This window comes from Somniosus microcephalus, chromosome 17 (assembly GCF_052327205.1).
Source record: "Somniosus microcephalus isolate GS21.2 chromosome 17, FLI_Smic_1.0, whole genome shotgun sequence".
In the NCBI taxonomy this organism is placed as follows: Eukaryota; Metazoa; Chordata; class Chondrichthyes; order Squaliformes; family Somniosidae; genus Somniosus; species Somniosus microcephalus.
Genome location: NC_141003.1, coordinates 63,395,213 through 63,413,764, shown reverse-complemented (window position 1 = coordinate 63,413,764; position 18,552 = coordinate 63,395,213). Strand labels below are relative to the sequence as shown.

At 50.0% G+C, this 18,552-nt stretch overlaps 1 protein-coding gene across 2 annotated transcripts in view; it reads left to right on the top strand.

Moving 5' to 3' along the window:
* The window catches only part of chkb (choline kinase beta), a 56,826-nt gene that overhangs the window by 13,647 nt on the left and 24,627 nt on the right, over window positions 1–18,552 (top strand). For both annotated transcript variants that reach the window (XM_086010540.1, XM_086010541.1), the window contains exons 2-5: window positions 5,298–5,406; window positions 7,600–7,713; window positions 9,551–9,684; window positions 17,461–17,565. In XM_086010540.1, coding sequence (XP_085866666.1) covers window positions 5,298–5,406; window positions 7,600–7,713; window positions 9,551–9,684; window positions 17,461–17,565 — 462 coding nt within the window. The remainder of the gene's footprint in view (window positions 1–5,297; window positions 5,407–7,599; window positions 7,714–9,550; window positions 9,685–17,460; window positions 17,566–18,552) is intronic.

Sequence of the window (18,552 nt, the reverse complement as noted above, 5' to 3'; positions counted from 1 at the left end):
GGTCAAAACTGCCCAACGCATTACCGGCACCCGGCTACCGACCATAGAGCACATATACCAGAAACGCTGTTTACGGAGGTCACTGACCATCATCAAAGACCCTACCCACCCCAGCCACAGTCTGTTCGCCCCCCCTGCCATCTGGGAGACGCTACAGCTGCATTCGCACCCGAATGACCAGATTTAGGAACAGCTTCTTTCCTAGGGCTGTCATTCTACTGAACTCCACAAATAAACTCTAAAGCCTGCACATCTGCCAATGCACTTTATTATGTTTATGTTAATGTATTACAAGCCAAATGAATGTTGAATGTTTAAATGTCTTAATCTAAATGTACACTCTCGGGAGCCGCAAGCCTACATTTCGTTGTACTGCACTTGTGCACTAACAATGACAAAGTTGATTATGATTATGATTATGAACACCCCCCCCCCCCAAGTGCAGGGCACTGTCAAGGTTGGGAAAGAGTGGGAGAGAAGATTGCGTAAATGGGGAGGGTGTGATTAGTTGATGCTAAGTTTGGAGTTTAAATTGCTGTAGCTGGTCAGGGTGAGTAAACCCTGGGGAGGGATTGCACATTTTTGAGATCCTGGGACAGAATGAGTTAGTGCAGGAGATGGTGCGACGAGACTTGATTTTGTGGGGGAGCACGTCTGAGGAACAATATCAGCACTGGCAAAACACAGATCAGTGAGGAGCTGCTAGTGGATTGGAGTTCCAGAGATTGGCTCCCGATGGTGATGTGACACACCCAGCTCCAAATCTCGTTAACTTATTTTATTTTTGTAATGTAGAATTACCCTGAATAGCCAGTTACTTTCAAGTCTGATAGCAAAATACTGCAGATGTTGGAAATCCGAAATAACAACAGAAAATGCTGGAAAAACTCAGCAGGTCAGGCAACATCCGTGGAGAGAAATTTGAGTTGACGTTTCGGGTTGGACCCTTCTTCAAAACTTTCAAGTCTTGACATCAGTTTCCTGTTTTTGGTGTAGATCAATATCTTGTTAAACATGAGGCTTGGCACTGATCACAAGTTACTCACAGAAAAAAGAAATCTGGAGGGGTATTGTAGAAACAGGCCCTTTGGTCTATCGAATCTGTACTTGTGTTTTTCTACACAAGTCCCTAACTGATGTAATCCCACACCTGAATATTTTTAAAGCAACTATTTAATTACCTTTTTAAAAGAAATTATGGACTCTGCTTCTATAATTTTGTGGCAGAGAATTTGACACTCTAACCACCTAATAGAGAATTATTTTCTACCTTCTAACTGTTTTTCTCCATGTCTCTGAGGCACAGATTTCTGCTGGGATACAATCCATGGGCACCAGCAGCCCTTTGCTACATTACCTAAACGGCTGTACTTTTTATGGACAAGGCCAGGAAGTCTAACTGCAGGCAATTCTACCGCAGAGAGCCTCATCGCTGATGTTGCCAGGCATGCACACACATCCATTCTACAGCAGGAAATACTGGATAGGGGTTAGGAGTGGGAACAGTGGCTGACTTTTCACCTCTTTCTTCCCCCCCCCCCCCCCTATTCCTAAGACATGAAGGCCAATGGTAGCTCTCCAATTGCCATACCAGGAGACATTAGTTATGTCAACAAAGACCTGGGATTGACCATGGGACCTTCTGGTTTGTATAGCTCAGTTGTACACTAGCCAATATGCTTAACGATGGAGTCATCCGACCGTTGTAGGCATTTTTTTTTGCAATGTTTTAAAAACATTATTCAGTCACGGGATGTGGGTATCGTGGCAAGCCCAGCATTTATTGCCCAACCCTAGTTGGCCTCGAAGGTGGTGGTGGTGAGCCGTTTTCTCACAGCCGTGCAGCTTAAAGGAAACGTTGGTCAGGAGATGAGTCACTCGCTGCAGAATACCCAATCTCTGATCTGCTCTTGTAGCCACAGTATTTATGTGGCTGGTCCAGTTAAGTTTCTGGTTGATGGTGAGGGATTTGATGATGGTAATGCCATTGAATGTCAAGGGGAGGTGGTTAGACTCTCTTGTTGGAGATGGTCATTGCCTGACACTTGTGTGGCGCACATGCCACTTATCAGCCCAAGCCTGAATGTTGTCCAGGTCTTGTTGCATGCGGACACTGACTACTTCATTATCTGAGGAATTGCGAATGGAACTGAACACAGCAATCATCAGTGGACATCCCCACTTCTGACCTTCTGATGGAGGGGAGGGAATTTCATTGATAAAGCTGAAGATGGTTGGGCTTAGGACACTGCACTGAGGAACTCCTGCAACGATGTCCTGGGGCTGAGATGATTGGCCTCCATCTTCCTTTGTGCTAGGTACGACTCCAGCCAGTGGAAACATAGAAACATAGAAGACAGGAGCAGGAGTAGGCCATTCGGCCCTTCGAGCCTGCTCCACCATTCAATGAGATCATGGCTGATCATCCAAATTCAGTACCCTGTCCCTGCCTTCTCCCCATATCCCTTGATCCCTTTAGCCTTAAGAAATATAGCCAACTCTTTCTTGAATATATTTAATGAACTGGCCTCCACCGCCCTCTGTGGCAGAGAATTCCACAGGTTCACCACTCTCTGGGTGAAGAAATTCCTCCTCATTTCAGTCCTAAATGGCTTACCCCTTATCCTTAGACTATGACCCCTGGTTCTGGACTCCCCGGCCATCAGAAACATCCTTCCTGCATCTAGTCTCTCCAGGCCTGACTTTTATAGGTTTCGATGAGATCCCCTCTCAATCTTCTAAACTCCAGTGAGTATAAGCCCAATCGACACAATCTCTCCTCCTACGTCATTCCTGCCATCTCAGGTATCAGCCTGGTGAATCTTCGCTGCACTCCTTCCATGGCAAGAACGTCCTTCCTCAGGTAAGGCGACCAAAACTGATCCCCATTGAGTTCAATTTTACTAGGGCTCCTTGATGCCACACTCTGTCAAATGCTGCCTTGATGTCAAGGGCAGTCAATCTCACCTCACCTGGAATTCAGCTCTTTTGTCCATGTTTGGACCAAGGCTGTAATGAGGCCTGGAGCCGAGTGCACCTGGCAGAACCTAAATTGAGCATCGGTGAGCAAGTACCGCTTGATAGCACTGTTAACAACACCTTCCATCACTTTGCTGATGATTGAGAGTAGACTGATGGTGTGGTAATTGGTCGGATTGGATTTGTCCAACTTTGGCATCTACCCGACAATGGAAAATTGCCAGTGCTGTAACTGCTTGGCCAGAGGCGCGACTAGTTCTGGAGCACAGGTCTTCAGCACTACAGCCGGGAGGTTGTTGGGGCCTTTGCTGTATCCAGTGTGCTCAACCGTTTCTTGTTTTGATATATGGTCTTCAGTCAATTCGATTCACTCTATAACCTCGAGGAGACTGACGTGGATCATCCACTTGGCCCTGCTGGCTGCAGATGGTTGTGAATGCTTCAGCCTTGTCTTTTGCACTCGCGTGCTGGGCACCGCCATCGTTGAGGATGAGGATGTTCATGGAGCCTCCTCCCTTTAGTTGATTAATCGTCCACCACCATTCACACAGCAGAGTGGAGCATAGACACCCTCCAATATTGTCGTGGACAATAGATTTTCCTCTCGTGTTCGTCCTCTCACCCCCAGTCTGGCAGCTATGTCCTTCAGGTCTCGATCAGTAGTGGTGCTACCCGAGCCACTCTTGGTGATGGATGTTGAAGTACCCCACCCAGAGTACATTGCTACCCACCAAGTGGTGTTCAATATGGTAATCAGCAGGTTTCCTTGCCCATGTTTGACCTGATGCCATGATACCATGGGGTCCGGAGTCAATGTTGAGGACTCCCAATGCCACTCCCTCCCGACTATACATCTGGGTCTGTCCTGCTGGCGGGACAGTGATGGAGGAGTCTTTGATGTTGGCTAATAGGTATGATTCTGTGAGTATAACCGGTCAGGCTTGACTAGTTTAGTCTATGGCACAGCTCTCCCAATTTTGGCCCAGCTCTCAAGTCCCCAGATGTTAGAAAGACTCTGCAAGGTCTCTGGGCTGGGTGCAAGGTCTCTGGGCTGGGTGGGCTGGGTGCAAGGTCTCTGGGCTGGGTGCCAGGCCTCTGGGCTGGGTGGGCCTTTGTCGTGTCTGAATCCGATGCCTAGGGGTCCGTCCAGTTTCATTATTGTACTTTTGTTGTATCTACAATACATGCCATTGGGTGTTTAACTCATGGTCAACATTACCAATGCTAGATTTTTATTCCAGATTTATGTAATTAACTGTATTCAAATTCTCAAACTACCATGGTGGGGTTTGAACTCGCGTTTCCGGATTACTAGTCCAGTAACATAACCACCATGCCCCCGTACCCGGGAACGAGTAAATTAGCTGCTGCTTAGAAAGAGTGTGAAAAGTGAAATGTTGGAGACTTCTGAAAATCTGCCCCAAATGGCTAACCCTCTCTCTCTCTCTCTCTCTCTCTCTCTGTCTCTCTCTCTGTCTCTCTGTCTTGTCTGTCTGTCTGTCTCTCTCTCTCTGTCTTGTCTCTCTCTCTCTGTCTTGTCTCTCTCTCTCTGTCTTGTCTGTCTGTCTCTCTATCTCTCTCTCTCTGTCTTGTCTCTCTCTCTGTCTTGTCTTGTCTCTCTGTCTTGTCTCTCTCTCTCTGTCTTGTCTGTCTCTCTGTCTTGTCTTGTCTCTCTGTCTTGTCTCTCTCTCTCTGTCTTGTCTTGTCTCTCTCTGTCTTGTCTGTCTCTCTCGTTTCTCTCTTTCTGTCTTGTCTCTCTCTGTCTTGTCTCTCTGTCTTGTCTCTCTCTCTCTGTCTTGTCTCTCTCTCTCTGTCTTGTCTGTCTCTCTCTCTCTGTCTTGTCTCTCTGTCTTGTCTCTCTCTCTCTGTCTTGTCTGTCTGTATCTCTATCTCTCTCTCTCTCTCTGTCTTGTCTCTCTCTCTGTCTTGTCTCTCTCTCTCTGTCTTCTCTCTCTCTCTTGTCTGTCTGTCTCTCTTGTCTGTCTCTCTCTCTGTCTTGTCTCTCTCTCTCTGTCTTGTCTCTCGCTCTCTCTCTGTCTTGTCTCTCTCTCTCTGTCTTGTCTCTGTCTTGTCTCTCTCTCCCTCTCTCTGTCTCTGTCTTGTCTCGCTCGCTCTTTCTCTCGCTCTCTCTCTCTGTCTTGTCTCGCTCGCTCTCTCTGTCTTGTCTCTCGCGCTCTCTCTCTGTCTTGTCTCTCGCTCTCTGTCGTGTCTCTCTCTCTGTCTTGTCTCTCGCGCTCTCTCTCTCTGTCTTGTCTCTCTCTCTCTCGTGTCTCTCTCTGCCGTGTCTCTCTCTCTCTTGTCTTGTCTTATCTCTCTAGTGGTGGCCTCAGTAACCTGTTGTACCTCTGCTCATTGCCGGACCATGTACTGAGTGTGGGGGATGAACCTGGCCAGGTTCTGCTGCGAGTTTATGGAGCTATCCTACAGGTAAGTGCTGCTGACTGATTCTGGACTGCAAAAAAAACCCCGAGCTTTTGAAAACTCCTTTGCAGCTTTTAAACTCTGATCTTGCTGGGCAATTTTTCCATTAGAAAAGTCGCTTTTTCTTTTAAAGAATCTCCAATTGTCTTTCTTCACTGCCCCCCACCCCGCCACCCTCCTCTTCTGAATGTGCTGACACTTGCTGGATTATGCTTCCACAGATTCTCACCCCTCTGTGACCTCACCCAAGCCTAGATGGCGAGTGTCTGCAAACTGCTTGACCGTGGGGGCATCACAGCTGTGATTGATCCTGCCCTTGTGCACATGTACACCTGATCTAACAGGGCTGAAGACTGGATATCTTGGATATTCATCTCCCCTTAGGACAGAGGCAAATTATTTTGTTTATTTTTAGACCCTGAATTTGCAGATTTGTAATTTCAATGTGGGCTAAAATTCAGGGACTTGTGAAGGAGTATGAGCCTGTTGATGCTGCAGAACTGAACACTCTGTTTTTGGCAGTCCCTGTTTATTTCTGGCTACTGGTTTGGAAAACGCCCCCAGTGTGGGTGCTCATGGCAGCACCTGGCTGCAGTGAAAGCCTTCTGTTTGCTGCTGGGACGGTCCCTAACTGAATTGAGTTGGGGGCAGTCTCCACTCCATTCCGAGTAAACTCCATGCTACAGCACAACGCCAGACAATTGGCAATCTGGCTTGCAGTCTGTGGATCATAGAATAGTACAGCACAGAAGGAAGCCATTCGGTCCATGGAGTCTACGCCGGCTCTTCCAAAGAGCATTCCCGTTCGTCCCACTCCCCCGCTATAAGTAGGATATGCCTGTTTCTAGATGTTGCACCAGAGAAGAACAGGATGTTCTTCTGAAGTTGGGACATCTTGGTGTTTGGGCTTAGCACGAGATATTCTCTCTGTATTCGTGTCGTCCGTCACTCCTGTGAACAGACCTAATGTCCCCTATGATCCAGTCACCCCTTTTACTGTCCAATGCCTCATTAAACAATAGCACGTCCTGCGGATTGTAACACAGAACTGTGTATACTGGCGACTGCAAAGTCACGTGCCACACACTATTGAGACAACACACAACTGCAAAGCAACACACTGGCGTTTTTATAGTAAATACGTGAATGAACAGATTACAGTTTTCGGAGTGACATCAGCCAATTTCCTACATTCCTCCAGCTATTTTTCTGCACCACCAACCCCCTCCTTAAACCTCCTCCACCCTCCCCTCCAAGTGTGAGAAGCCCATGGATTTCTTTGTCACCAAGGCAGACTATATGCACAGTTGCTTCTGCTCCGTCCCCCTTTCCCACCAAGCCAATCCCAGCCCCCCTCCCTCTAATTAAAAATAATACACACCCATATAATCCTCTAAGTGTAAGTACACATTCAAGCTAGCTATTCCGCAGCTAGCTGGTCCTGTTTTTCCTGTTGCAGGCATCTTGCGTTCACAGTCCAATTCTTTGTTAAGACTGATGTCGGGGATTGGTCTGCTGAGCTGTCAATCACTGCGGTTTCCAATTTGGATCCACTCCCGTGGGGAAACCGCACATCTCCCATTAATTCAGCCAGAATAGCTGGTCATGAACAATGAATGAAAACCATCTTTGCTGATTTGCTTGGAGCTTTACTCGATCTAACCTGTGTTGTACCTGCCCTGGGAGTGTTTGATGGGGCGGTGTAGAGGAACATTTTATATTAATTGCCCAGTTCTGAGGTTCCTTACCTCGAACATAAATTCACCCATCCTGAAGCTACAGTCCCCTGTTGGAATACAGGTTCCACAGTCACCAAGTAGCTTGCCCATGTGGCCATTCTTCATATTGAAGGGCTCTGCAAACAGGCCTCACTCACACAGTGGAGCCCCGTTCTCACCTGACATCCATCCATATGTATTTCTCGGTACAGTCACTGACCACTGATCGGAAATGGGAGCCCTGGTTGATTTTTTTTTGTTTTCTTTCCCGGAGCCTTGGACTGCTGAAACTGAATGTTTGAATGCCCCTGCCACGCAACTTGGATCAGATGTGGCTAAAATTGACGACCTTTTATCCAGAGTGACTTTTGCCCTGTTTTGAAAAGCCATTACCAGAATTTATTACCAAATGGTTATTGTATCGGATGGGATTTTTGCTATTGGCGTGACCATAAACTTGTTTTTTGTCCTTTTTTTGTAGGGTGTGGATTCCTTGGTATTGGAGAGTGTGATGTTTGCTGTTTTGGCAGAACGTACCTTGGGACCAAGATTATATGGAGTGTTTCCACAGGGACGTCTGGAGCAGTACATTCCAGTATGAACATGTTTCTCTCCTGTGTCACATATTGGGCTTCGTCTCGAATTGCTTCAAGACTATTTCTCAACAAATGTACAGCATCCATGTACAATCATTAATCCACTTGTTGGAATGTCCTTGCACATGAAAGGCTTTGGCCAACCACTGGGTGCCATTGGATTGGTGCATTGGGCTGGGAGACCGTGGCTGTCACTGGGCTGGGAGGCCGTGGCTGCCACTGGGCTGGGAGGCCGTGGCTGCCACTGGGCTGGGAGGCCGTGGCTGCCACTGGGCTGGGAGGCCGTGGCTGCCACTGGGCTGGGAGGCCGTGGCTGCCACTGGGCTGGGAGGCCGTGGCTGCCACTGGGCTGGGAGACCGGTCGTACTAAGTGGCCAAATATGGAATTTATTTAGCCGTGTTTTTCTTTGCAGCCTGCTCAGTTTTCTTTCTCGTGCCCCTCCTGCAACCAATTTTCTCGCCTTGTCAGTTTCAGCACACCGGGCCATGCTCCAGTCCGGGTGGAGCTAGTCGGCTTTCCTCGCCACTCTTGATGGTGGTCAGTGGCTGGTGGGCGATTGGGTCTGTCTCGCACTGTGTCCATCTGGCACCTTGCAGCACAGCTGGGATTGGGAACTCCGCCAGATGGCGGGTCGAAGCGGTGTGTTATGTTGACGATCCCGTCTCATAAAATATTTCCAGTGGAGGGTACAGGCAATGTGAGTCGCAAGTTACTTGCTCCTTTGTCACTCCATCTTTATGTAGTGCCGTATCCTCTAAAGGGCACTCCCTCTATGTCCAGGTTAATTTCTTCACAATTTGTTGTAAATCATTGTCACTTGTGAGTGATGTCAGGGACATTAATAGCCAGCTATCCTCACTCTGTAGACCCGAGAGGTTTGTCCCACATTTTATCATGTAGACAGCATCTTTATTTTCCAGAACTCCTTTACCCTTTCTCCCGCCTCACCATCCCCATCTCTCCCCCCATTCTCATTTTCTCCTCTTTTCCTGAAGCCACAAACTGTTGCTGGGCTATGGATTATTGGGCCCAGACCAACCTCTGGTACCTCTGATCAGGTGTCCCAGGATAATGAGCATCAGCAGGCTACTCGACTGTGGAGCAAGTCATCTCTGTCGAGCTCAATCCCATCCTCAACTGATGTCCACACTCGTACACTTTTCAGTCATTGGACAGCGATTCGGAGCGGGAGCCTGACAGATTTCCCTCCCTTCCCGAGCCCAGTGGTTTAGATACCAATTGGTGCACCATTTCTGCTTCTCTGATTGAGATGAGCTAACGTGGCCAGACCAAGGATCTATAACTTGGTGAATTTACCCAGCCAGCTGCTGGTTACACTTGGAGTGACTGCACGGGGCTCATAAAATACATTCGCGGGGACCTTAGTTTATCAGAAGGCAGCCAGTCCTGCTGGAAGTGCTGAAATAAAGATAATGGAATAAAATTGAAATGCATTAATTATCTTGGCACAGGAATGCGAGAGGTCGGTTCTCTCTCTGCTGGATTACGATTCATGCTGTCACCAACTGGGAGTGCGCCTGTGCAGGACAGTGGGGGCTGGTCCTGGAGCAGCAGGACCCGGGGTATTCTGGGTCTGGTGGCATGGATTCAGCACCAGCAGCTGCCTATCGCTGATGGTGGTCTGGTGGGAGGTTGAAGCCCAAATTCTCCTGCACCTTGCCCCTCCCCCATGAGTCCCTGCGCCCCGAGTTTAGACTCTAATATCCCAGAGGAATGGCGAGGTGTTGGGTTGTGGAGTAGAGCTCCTTTGTTAAGGACAGGCTAAAAGACAGCAAATGTTTAACTAGCGTCCTCCTCCGAATGTGTCTGTCCAGAGCCGTCGGCTGCTGACTGAAGAGTTGGGGTTTCCGGATTTTTCCGCAGAGATCGCTGTGAAGATGTCTCGATTCCACGGAATGGTCATGCCCTTCAACAAAGAACCAAAGTGGCTGTTTGAGACCATGGACAGGTACAGTGGCAAGAATCTGCATGAGGTGGGGTGGAGTGGTGATCAAGAATGGGCTGTTGAATTGGCCAGTCCTACAGCAAAAATCAAGGCAGGCACCCTCTCTCTCATCATGAGGCTAAGCAGTGCACCTTATGCTTCAAACCCAGACATTGGCTTTGCTACCCTGTCTGGGTGGATTAGTCTGGGGTGCTGGTATTAAATGTACTCATACAAGCTGCTGTCCTCATCTAGACCTGCTTCCACTCGCTGCTGTCAGGTACAGGTCTTCCCCTCCCCTGACACTGCTGCACTCAGCTCTGATTTAGAGCTCCAACAGCCCCTTCCGCTGCTCCACAGATACAAGTTCCCCCATGAGGTGTCACTCTGCGCCCCCACCCGCTGCCCACACTCCACAGATACAGGTCTCCCTGAGCCTACCCCCCTGCTCCACAGATACAGGTCTCCCTGAGCCCACCCCCCTGCTCCACAGATACAGGTCTCCCTGAGCCCACCTCCTGCTCCACAGATACAGGTCTCCCTGAGCCCACCCCCCTGCTCCACAGATACAGGTCTCCCTGAGCCCACCCCCCCTGCTCCACAGATACAGGTCTCCCTGAGCCCACCTCCTGCTCCACAGATACAGGTCTCCCTGAGCCCACCTCCTGCTCCACAGATACAGGTCTCCCTGAGCCCACCCCCCTGCTCCACAGATACAGGTCTCCCTGAGCCCACCTCCTGCTCCACAGATACAGGTCTCCCTGAGCCCACCCCCCTGCTCCACAGATACAGGTCTCCCTGAGCCCACCCTCCTGCTCCACAGATACAGGTCTCCCTGAGCCCACCCCCCTGCTCCACAGATACAGGTCTCCCTGAGCCCACCTCCTGCTCCACAGATACAGGTCTCCCTGAGCCCACCCCCCTGCTCCACAGATACAGGTCTCCCTGAGCCCACCTCCTGCTCCACAGATACAGGTCTCCCTGAGCCCACCCCCCTGCTCCACAGATACAGGTCTCCCTGAGCCCACCCCCCTGCTCCACAGATACAGGTCTCCCTGAGCCCACCCCCCTGCTCCACAGATACAGGTCTCCCTGAGCCCACCCCCCTGCTCCACAGATACAGGTCTCCCTGAGCCCACCCCCCTGCTCCACAGATACAGGTCCCCCTGAGCCCACCCCCCCTGCTCCACAGATACAGGTCTCCCTGAGCCCACCTCCTGCTCCACAGATACAGGTCTCCCTGAGCCCACCCCCCTGCTCCACAGATACAGGTCTCCCTGAGCCCACCCCCCTGCTCCACAGATACAGGTCTCCCTGAGCCCACCCTCCTGCTCCACAGATACAGGTCTCCCTGAGCCCACCCCCCTGCTCCACAGATACAGGTCTCCCTGAGCCCACCTCCCTGCTCCACAGATACAGGTCTCCCTGAGCCCACCCCCCTGCTCCACAGATACAGGTCTCCCTGAGCCCACCCCCCTGCTCCACAGATACAGGTCTCCCTGAGCCCACCCTCCTGCTCCACAGATACAGGTCTCCCTGAGCCCACCCTCCTGCTCCACAGATACAGGTCTCCCTGAGCCCACCCCCCTGTTCCACAGATACAGGTCTCCCTGAGCCCACCCCCCTGCTCCACAGATACAGGTCTCCCTGAGCCCACCCTCCTGCTCCACAGATACAGGTCTCCCTGAGCCCACCCCCCTGCTCCACAGATACAGGTCTCCCTGAGCCCACCCTCCTGCTCCACAGATACAGGTCTCCCTGAGCCCACCTCCTGCTCCACAGATACAGGTCTCCCTGAGCCCACCCCCCTGCTCCACAGATACAGGTCTCCCTGAGCCCACCCCCCTGCTCCACAGATACAGGTCTCCCTGAGCCCACCCCCCTGCTCCACAGATACAGGTCTCCCTGAGCCCACCTCCTGCTCCACAGATACAGGTCTCCCTGAGCCCACCCCACTGCTCCACAGATACAGGTCTCCCTGAGCCCACCTCCTGCTCCACAGATACAGGTCTCCCTGAGCCCACCCCCCTGCTCCACAGATACAGGTCTCCCTGAGCCCACCCTCCTGCTCCACAGATACAGGTCTCCCTGAGCCCACCCCCCTGCTCCACAGATACAGGTCTCCCTGAGCCCACCCCCCTGCTCCACAGATACAGGTCTCCCTGAGCCCACCCTCCTGCTCCACAGATACAGGTCTCCCTGAGCCCACTCCCCTGCTCCACAGATACAGGTCTCCCTGAGCCCACCTCCCTGCTCCACAGATACAGGTCTCCCTGAGCCCACCCTCCTGCTCCACAGATACAGGTCTCCCTGAGCCCACCCCCCTGCTCCACAGATACAGGTCTCCCTGAGCCCACCCCCCTGCTCCACAGATACAGGTCTCCCTGAGCCCACCCCCCTGCTCCACAGATACAGGTCTCCCTGAGCCCACCCCCCTGCTCCACAGATACAGGTCTCCCTGAGCCCACCTCCTGCTCCACAGATACAGGTCTCCCTGAGCCCACTCCCCTGCTCCACAGATACAGGTCCCCCTGAGCCCACCCCCCTGCTCCACAGATACAGGTCTCCCTGAGCCCACCCTCCTGCTCCACAGATACCGGTCTCCCTGAACCCACCTCCTGCTCCACAGATACAGGTCTCCCTGAGCCCACCCCCCTGCTCCACAGATACAGGTCTCCCTGAGCCCACCCCCCTGCTCCACAGATACAGGTCTCCCTGAGCCCACCCCCCTGCTCCACAGATACAGGTCTCCCTGAGCCCACCCTCCTGCTCCACAGATACAGGTCTCCCTGAGCCCACCTCCTGCTCCACAGATACAGGTCTCCCTGAGCCCACCCCCCTGCTCCACAGATACAGGTCTCCCTGAGCCCACCCCCCTGCTCCACAGATACAGGTCTCCCTGAGCCTACCCCCCTGCTCCACAGATACAGGTCTCCCTGAGCCCACCCCCCTGCTCCACAGATACAGGTCTCCCTGAGCCCACCCCCCTGCTCCACAGATACAGGTCTCCCTGAGCCCACCCCCCTGCTCCACAGATACAGGTCTCCCTGAGCCTACCCCCCTGCTCCACAGATACAGGTCTCCCTGAGCCCACCCCCCTGCTCCACAGATACAGGTCTCCCTGCGAGCTCCGTCCCCACTCTCCCCCTCCTGCTGCAATCTCCGAGTTCGGAGCCAGTCCCAGTTTTATAACACCACACACTTTAATTCAATATAACAACAGAAAACACTGGAAAAACTCAGCAGGCCAGGCAGCTTCCGTGGAGAGAGAAATGGAGTTAACGTTTCAGGTCGAAGACCTTTCGTCAGAACTGGAAAAAAGTAGGAAGTGGAAAGCAAGTTTAGGGGCTGGGAAAAGGGGAAACATAGAAGATAGGAGCAGGAGTAGGCCATTCGGCCCCTCGAGCCTGCTCCGCCATTCAATGAGATCATGGCTGATCATCCAAATTCAGTACCCTGTCCCTGCCTTCTCTCCATATCCCTTGATCCTTTTAGCCTTAAGAAATATATCTAACTCCTTCTTAAATATATTTAATGAATTGGCCTCTACTGCCTTCTGTGGTAGAGAATTCCACAGGTTCACCACTCTCTGGGTGAAGAAATTCCTCCTCATCTCTGTCCTAAATGGCTTACCCCTTATCCTTAGACTCCCCGGCCATCGGGAACATCCTTCCTGCATCTAGTCTGTCTAGTCCTGTTAGAATTTTATAAGTTTCAATGAGATCCTCTCTCATTCTTCTAAACTCCAGCGAGTATAAGCCCAATCGACTCAATCTCTCCAATCTCTCCTCATATGTCATTCCTGCCATCCCAGGTATCAGTCTGGTGAATCTTCGCTGCACTCTCTCCATGGCAAGAACATCCTTCCTCTGAGAAGGGATGAAAGAACAAAAAGGAAGGTCAGTGATAGGATAGAAAGCAGGAGAGATTAAGAGACATTGAGAGACATTAAGGGATATTCAAAGCAAGAGGAGGTGGTAATGGGACAGGTTAAGGAACAAAGGATGGCTCTAGATGAAGTGTGAATTGTGCTGGCAGAATGGAAGACAGCTGCCCTGTGGGAGAGAAGAAAAAAGGCCAAACAAAGTGTGGATAAAAAAATATATATATATATGTGATCGGGGCCGAGGTTATGATCTGAAATAGTTGAACTCTATGTTGAGTCCAGAGGGCTGTAAAGTGCCTAATCGGAAGATGAGGTGCTGTTCCTCGAGCTTACGCTGAGCTTCCGTGGAACAATGCAAGAGGCCGAGGACGGTGAGGTCTGAGTGGGAATGGGGCGGTGAATTAAAGTGACAGGCGACCGGAAGCTCGGGGTCCCCCTTACGGACTGAACGGAGGTGTTCCGCAAAGCGGTCACCCAATCCGCGTTTGGTCTCCCCAGTGTAGAGGAGACCACATCGTGAGCAGCGAATACAGTATACTAAATTGCAAGAAGTACAAGTAAATCGCTGTTTCACCTGGAAGGGGTGATTGGGGCCCTGGACAGTGGGAAGGGGGGACGTATAAGGGCTTGTGTTGCATCTCCTGCGCTTGCACGGGAAGGTGCCGGGCGAAGGGGAAGGGGTGCTGGGGGTGGTAGAGGAGTGGACTAGGGTGTCGCAGAGGGAGCGGTCCCTACGGAATGCTGAAAGGGGAGGTGGGGGAAGATGCGTTTGGTGGTGGGATCATGCTGGAGGTGGCGGAAATGGCAGAGGATGATCCGTTGAATGTGGAGGCTGGTGGGGTGAAAGGTGAGGACAAGGGGAACACTATCATGGTTCCAGGAGGGAGGGGCAGGGGTGGGGGTAGAAGTGCGGGAGATAGTTGTTTGCAGCAGGGCAAACTGATGGATTTTGTTTACTGGGTTAATTCATGTAAAATTCTGAATGATTGATTTGCTGTCTGACATTCCAGAGGCTGAAGGTTGATGCCACTAACTCATTGACCCAAACACTACACTGGCCAAGGGTTCAGTGTTTCAGTAGCTCTGTTTACGGGTCATTTCTTGAACCCTGGAGGCAGTAGATTAAGAGTGAAAGTACCAAATGTTGAGAATCCAAAATAAAAACAGGGAGATGTTGGAAATACACAGCAGGTCAGTGAGTACGTGAATGAGAAGAGCGGGGCCAGCAGGTTTTTTTTAAAAAAGACTGGTGTAAATACAGGCACAATGACCTGAAACAGAGCAGAACTGCAGGTAAAAGCAGAGTCCAAATCTGCAGGTTACCATTGCAGAGAGGCACCGATGGGTTTCATAGACTCTATGCTGGGCAATATATAAAGGCTGTGAAAGGGCATTGCGAAGTCAGAAGGTACAACTCCGTATTAGTTCTGCAATATATTTCGGCTAACTCGGCCTATTTATAGGAATGTGTTGAATTCCTCATTCTTGATCTCAGTGTGGTCGATGCTCCTCTGACCTTAACTCTCACCTTCTCCCCCCATGTTCCAAATATGCCGTCCTGCTTGTTCTTTCTCTGCATTCTCCCCGATGTGAAAATCAAGACTTGTTCATTGGATAAACTTGAAGAGCAGGAAGGTGCCAGGGTCAATCCCCAGTTTCTGCCAAGTCAGTTGATTTCAGCTAAGAGACAGTAAGGGGGCAGCAATTGGTTTAAGTGCCCCAGGTTCAGATGAGTGAAAATTGGTTTGGTTCCTGCTTCTGATCACTATCCATTGATTTCGACTGGAAAACGATCCCGACGAGGAACAAATATTGGCCAGGACACTGGGGAGAACTCCCCTGCACTTCTTTGAATAGTGCCTTGGGATCTTTTACATCCACCCCAGAGGGCAGACGGGGCCTCGGTTTAACGTCGCATCCAAAAGACTGCACCTCCGACAGTGCAGCTCTCTCTTGGTATTGCACTGGAGTATTGGCCTAGCTTATTTGCTTGTCTCTGGAGGAGGACTTGTGCCCAATGTGGACGTGCAGTTCTCTGGCGGTCCCGCGCAGTCCGGGATCAGCTTTCCTAATGTTAAATTTTGTGCGTGTGCGAAACACTGGGCCGCGCAGCCAAAACAAATTAGGGGAAACCTTGCTTGTGCCCATGACTTTCTGATTTCTGAGGCAAGAGTGCTACCCACTGAATAAGCGAGATTGATATTAAAACAGCTGAGATTGCAGAAAATAGGAAGTTGTAACTATTTGTCTGCTGCACTACCAGAATCAATCTGACTGTCCAAAGGAAAGTGATGTTTAAATTAGTCCTTGTGGTGATTCTTCAGAATGCTCATTATGGAACACATTGTTTCTGGCTCCCTCACTAATTAACTCCATCAAATACTCTTATTGTAAAAATTCCTACATAGAAGGAGGCCATTGAGCCCAACCCGTGCCGGTACTGGAGCGCTCTTCTCCAGTCCTATTTACCGGCCCTTACCTCAAACCCTTTAATATTTGCCCTCGTATTCCTTTAAATGTTGTGACTGACTCCGCTCCAGCAGCCCCTTGTGGAATGGATCCCATATACAGCTGGACTGTATGCCGATTCAACCAAGACAAACTAATCCTTCTCCTCTTCCACTTTATGCTTTCAATACTAACCCTGATCTCCTGCCTGTTACTAATTGTTATGACTGTTCAGTGAATTAGTCAAGAGGCTACCCTCCCCCTCCCCCCCCCGCACCCACCATTCCTCTCTCGTTTTTTTTTCTTCCACCCACCTCCCCCTTCTGCTCACTTTATCTCCTGCCGACTAATCCCGCTCTACCTGAGAAATATACTTGGCTCTTGATTCCCTGTGTGCAATGTGATGGGAGATCGACTAATTATGTATTTAAAAAGTGAGTGGTCACTACACTGTAATGGTATTGTAGCTGTAGCCTGCGCTGTGAATGTAACGTTCTGTGACTGGTTAATTTAAGTGGGACTCCCCCAATGACACGTCAGCTGCTGTTAATCTGCTTATTTGTGTGTTCACTGCAGTTCCTAAAACTCACCACCAAGTGGTGCTGTAATTACAGAAAATGGTGGAAATACTCAGCCGGTCAGGCAGCATCTGTGGAGAGCGAAACAGAGTTAACATTTCAGCTCGATGACCTTTTGTCAGAACTGACTTGCTGAGTATTTCAGATTTCCAGCATCTGCAGTATTTTGCATTTGTGTTGACGCTGTATTTGCTGGAACACGATGGGACATCCGAGATCTTGCTGGTTGAAGTTTTTATTTTGTCCTGAGCACTGCTGTCCATCTTTCCCATAAAAATCACTTCTGAACTCCATTCTCCTAATTTTTCTGATTGGCAGAGCTGAATCATGGCTCTGCTGCATTTCTCCAGCTTGCCCTCCCTAACCTCAGGCTGACAACCCTCGGTGCACATTCCCTGTTAACCTCTGCCACTCTTCGAGCTGACTGATTCCTGAAGCCGGCCTCTCCATGTTCACAGCTGAATTTCCTGATTCTGGCGCTCTGCTGTCACCCCCGCATTTCACAAGTGCCCCTCCACCCACTATGAAAGTTATATAAATGGAACCCCCCCTACCATACTACAGTCTAATCTCTCCACCCACCTGCAGTCTAACTGTTGTAGATAAATGCCCCACTTACCAGTGTTAATTGCTCTATCTCCCAACGTTCCCTCTCTCCTAAAAGCAGATATACAAGCAGCTGTGTCCTCTGTCTTTAAATGTTCTATCTGCAAGATGTACAATTTCTTAGAAAGTGCTTTAATTTTATAAATCTAATCTGATTTGATGTGTTCCTGAAAAGGGTTATTCAGGCTAAGTGATGTCCAAGTGGGGGGCGAGGTGATGCTCTTATTAGGATCTGATCTGAAGTGGATTTAATGAAGATCACCTCTCTCCTCTGTTGTGAAGATATCTCAAGCAGCTAATGGGGCTGTCGTTCATCAGAGAGACGCATGTGAAAAAGTTTAACAAGCTGAAGAGTTTCAACCTGCCAGCAGAGTTAGCGAGTTTAAGGTAAGAATTTAACGGTTCTTGAATCACCACTTGGAAACATAGAAAGATAGAAAAATAGGAGCAGGAGTAGGCCATTCGGCCCTTCGAGCCTGCTCCACCATTCAATATGATCATGGCTGATCCTCTATCTCAATACCATATTCCTGCTCTCTCCCCATACTCCTTGATGCCTTTTGTGTCTAGAAATCTATCTATCTCCTCAAATATATTCAGTGACTTGGCCTCCACAGCCTTCTGTGGTAGAGAATTCCACAGGTTCACCACCCTCTGAGTGAAAAAGTTTCTCCTCATCTCAGTCCTAAATGTCCTACCCTGTATCCTGAGACTGTGACCCATCGTTTTAGACCCCCCAGCCAGGGGAAACATCCTCCCTGCATCCAGTCTGTCTAGCCCTGGCAGAATTTTATACATTTCAATGAGATCCCCTCTCATTCTTCTAAACTCTAGTGAATACAGGCCTAGTCGACCCAATCTTTCCTCATACGACAGTCCTACCAAGAATTAGTCTGGTGAACCTTCACTGCACTCCCTCTATGGCAAGTATATCCTTTCTTTGGTAAGGAGACCAAAACTGCACACAGTACTCCAGGTGTGGCCTCACCAAGGCCCTGTATAACTGTAGTAAGATATCCTTGCTCCTGTACTCAAATCCTCTTGCAATGAAGGCCAACGTACCATTTGCCTTCCTAACTGCTTGCTGCACCTGCACGTTTGCTTTCAGTGACTGGTGTACAAGGACACCCAGGTCTCTCTGTTCATCAACATTTCCCAATCTATCACTATTTAAATAGTACTCTGCCTTTCTGTTTTTCCTACCGAAGTGGATAACTTCACATTTATCCACGTTATACTACATCTGCCATGTATTTGCCCACTCGCTCAACTTGTCTAAATCGCCTTGAAGCCTCTTTGCATCCTCCTCGCAACACACAATCCCACCTAGTTTTGTGTCGTCAGCAAACTTGGAAATATTACATTTGGTTCCCT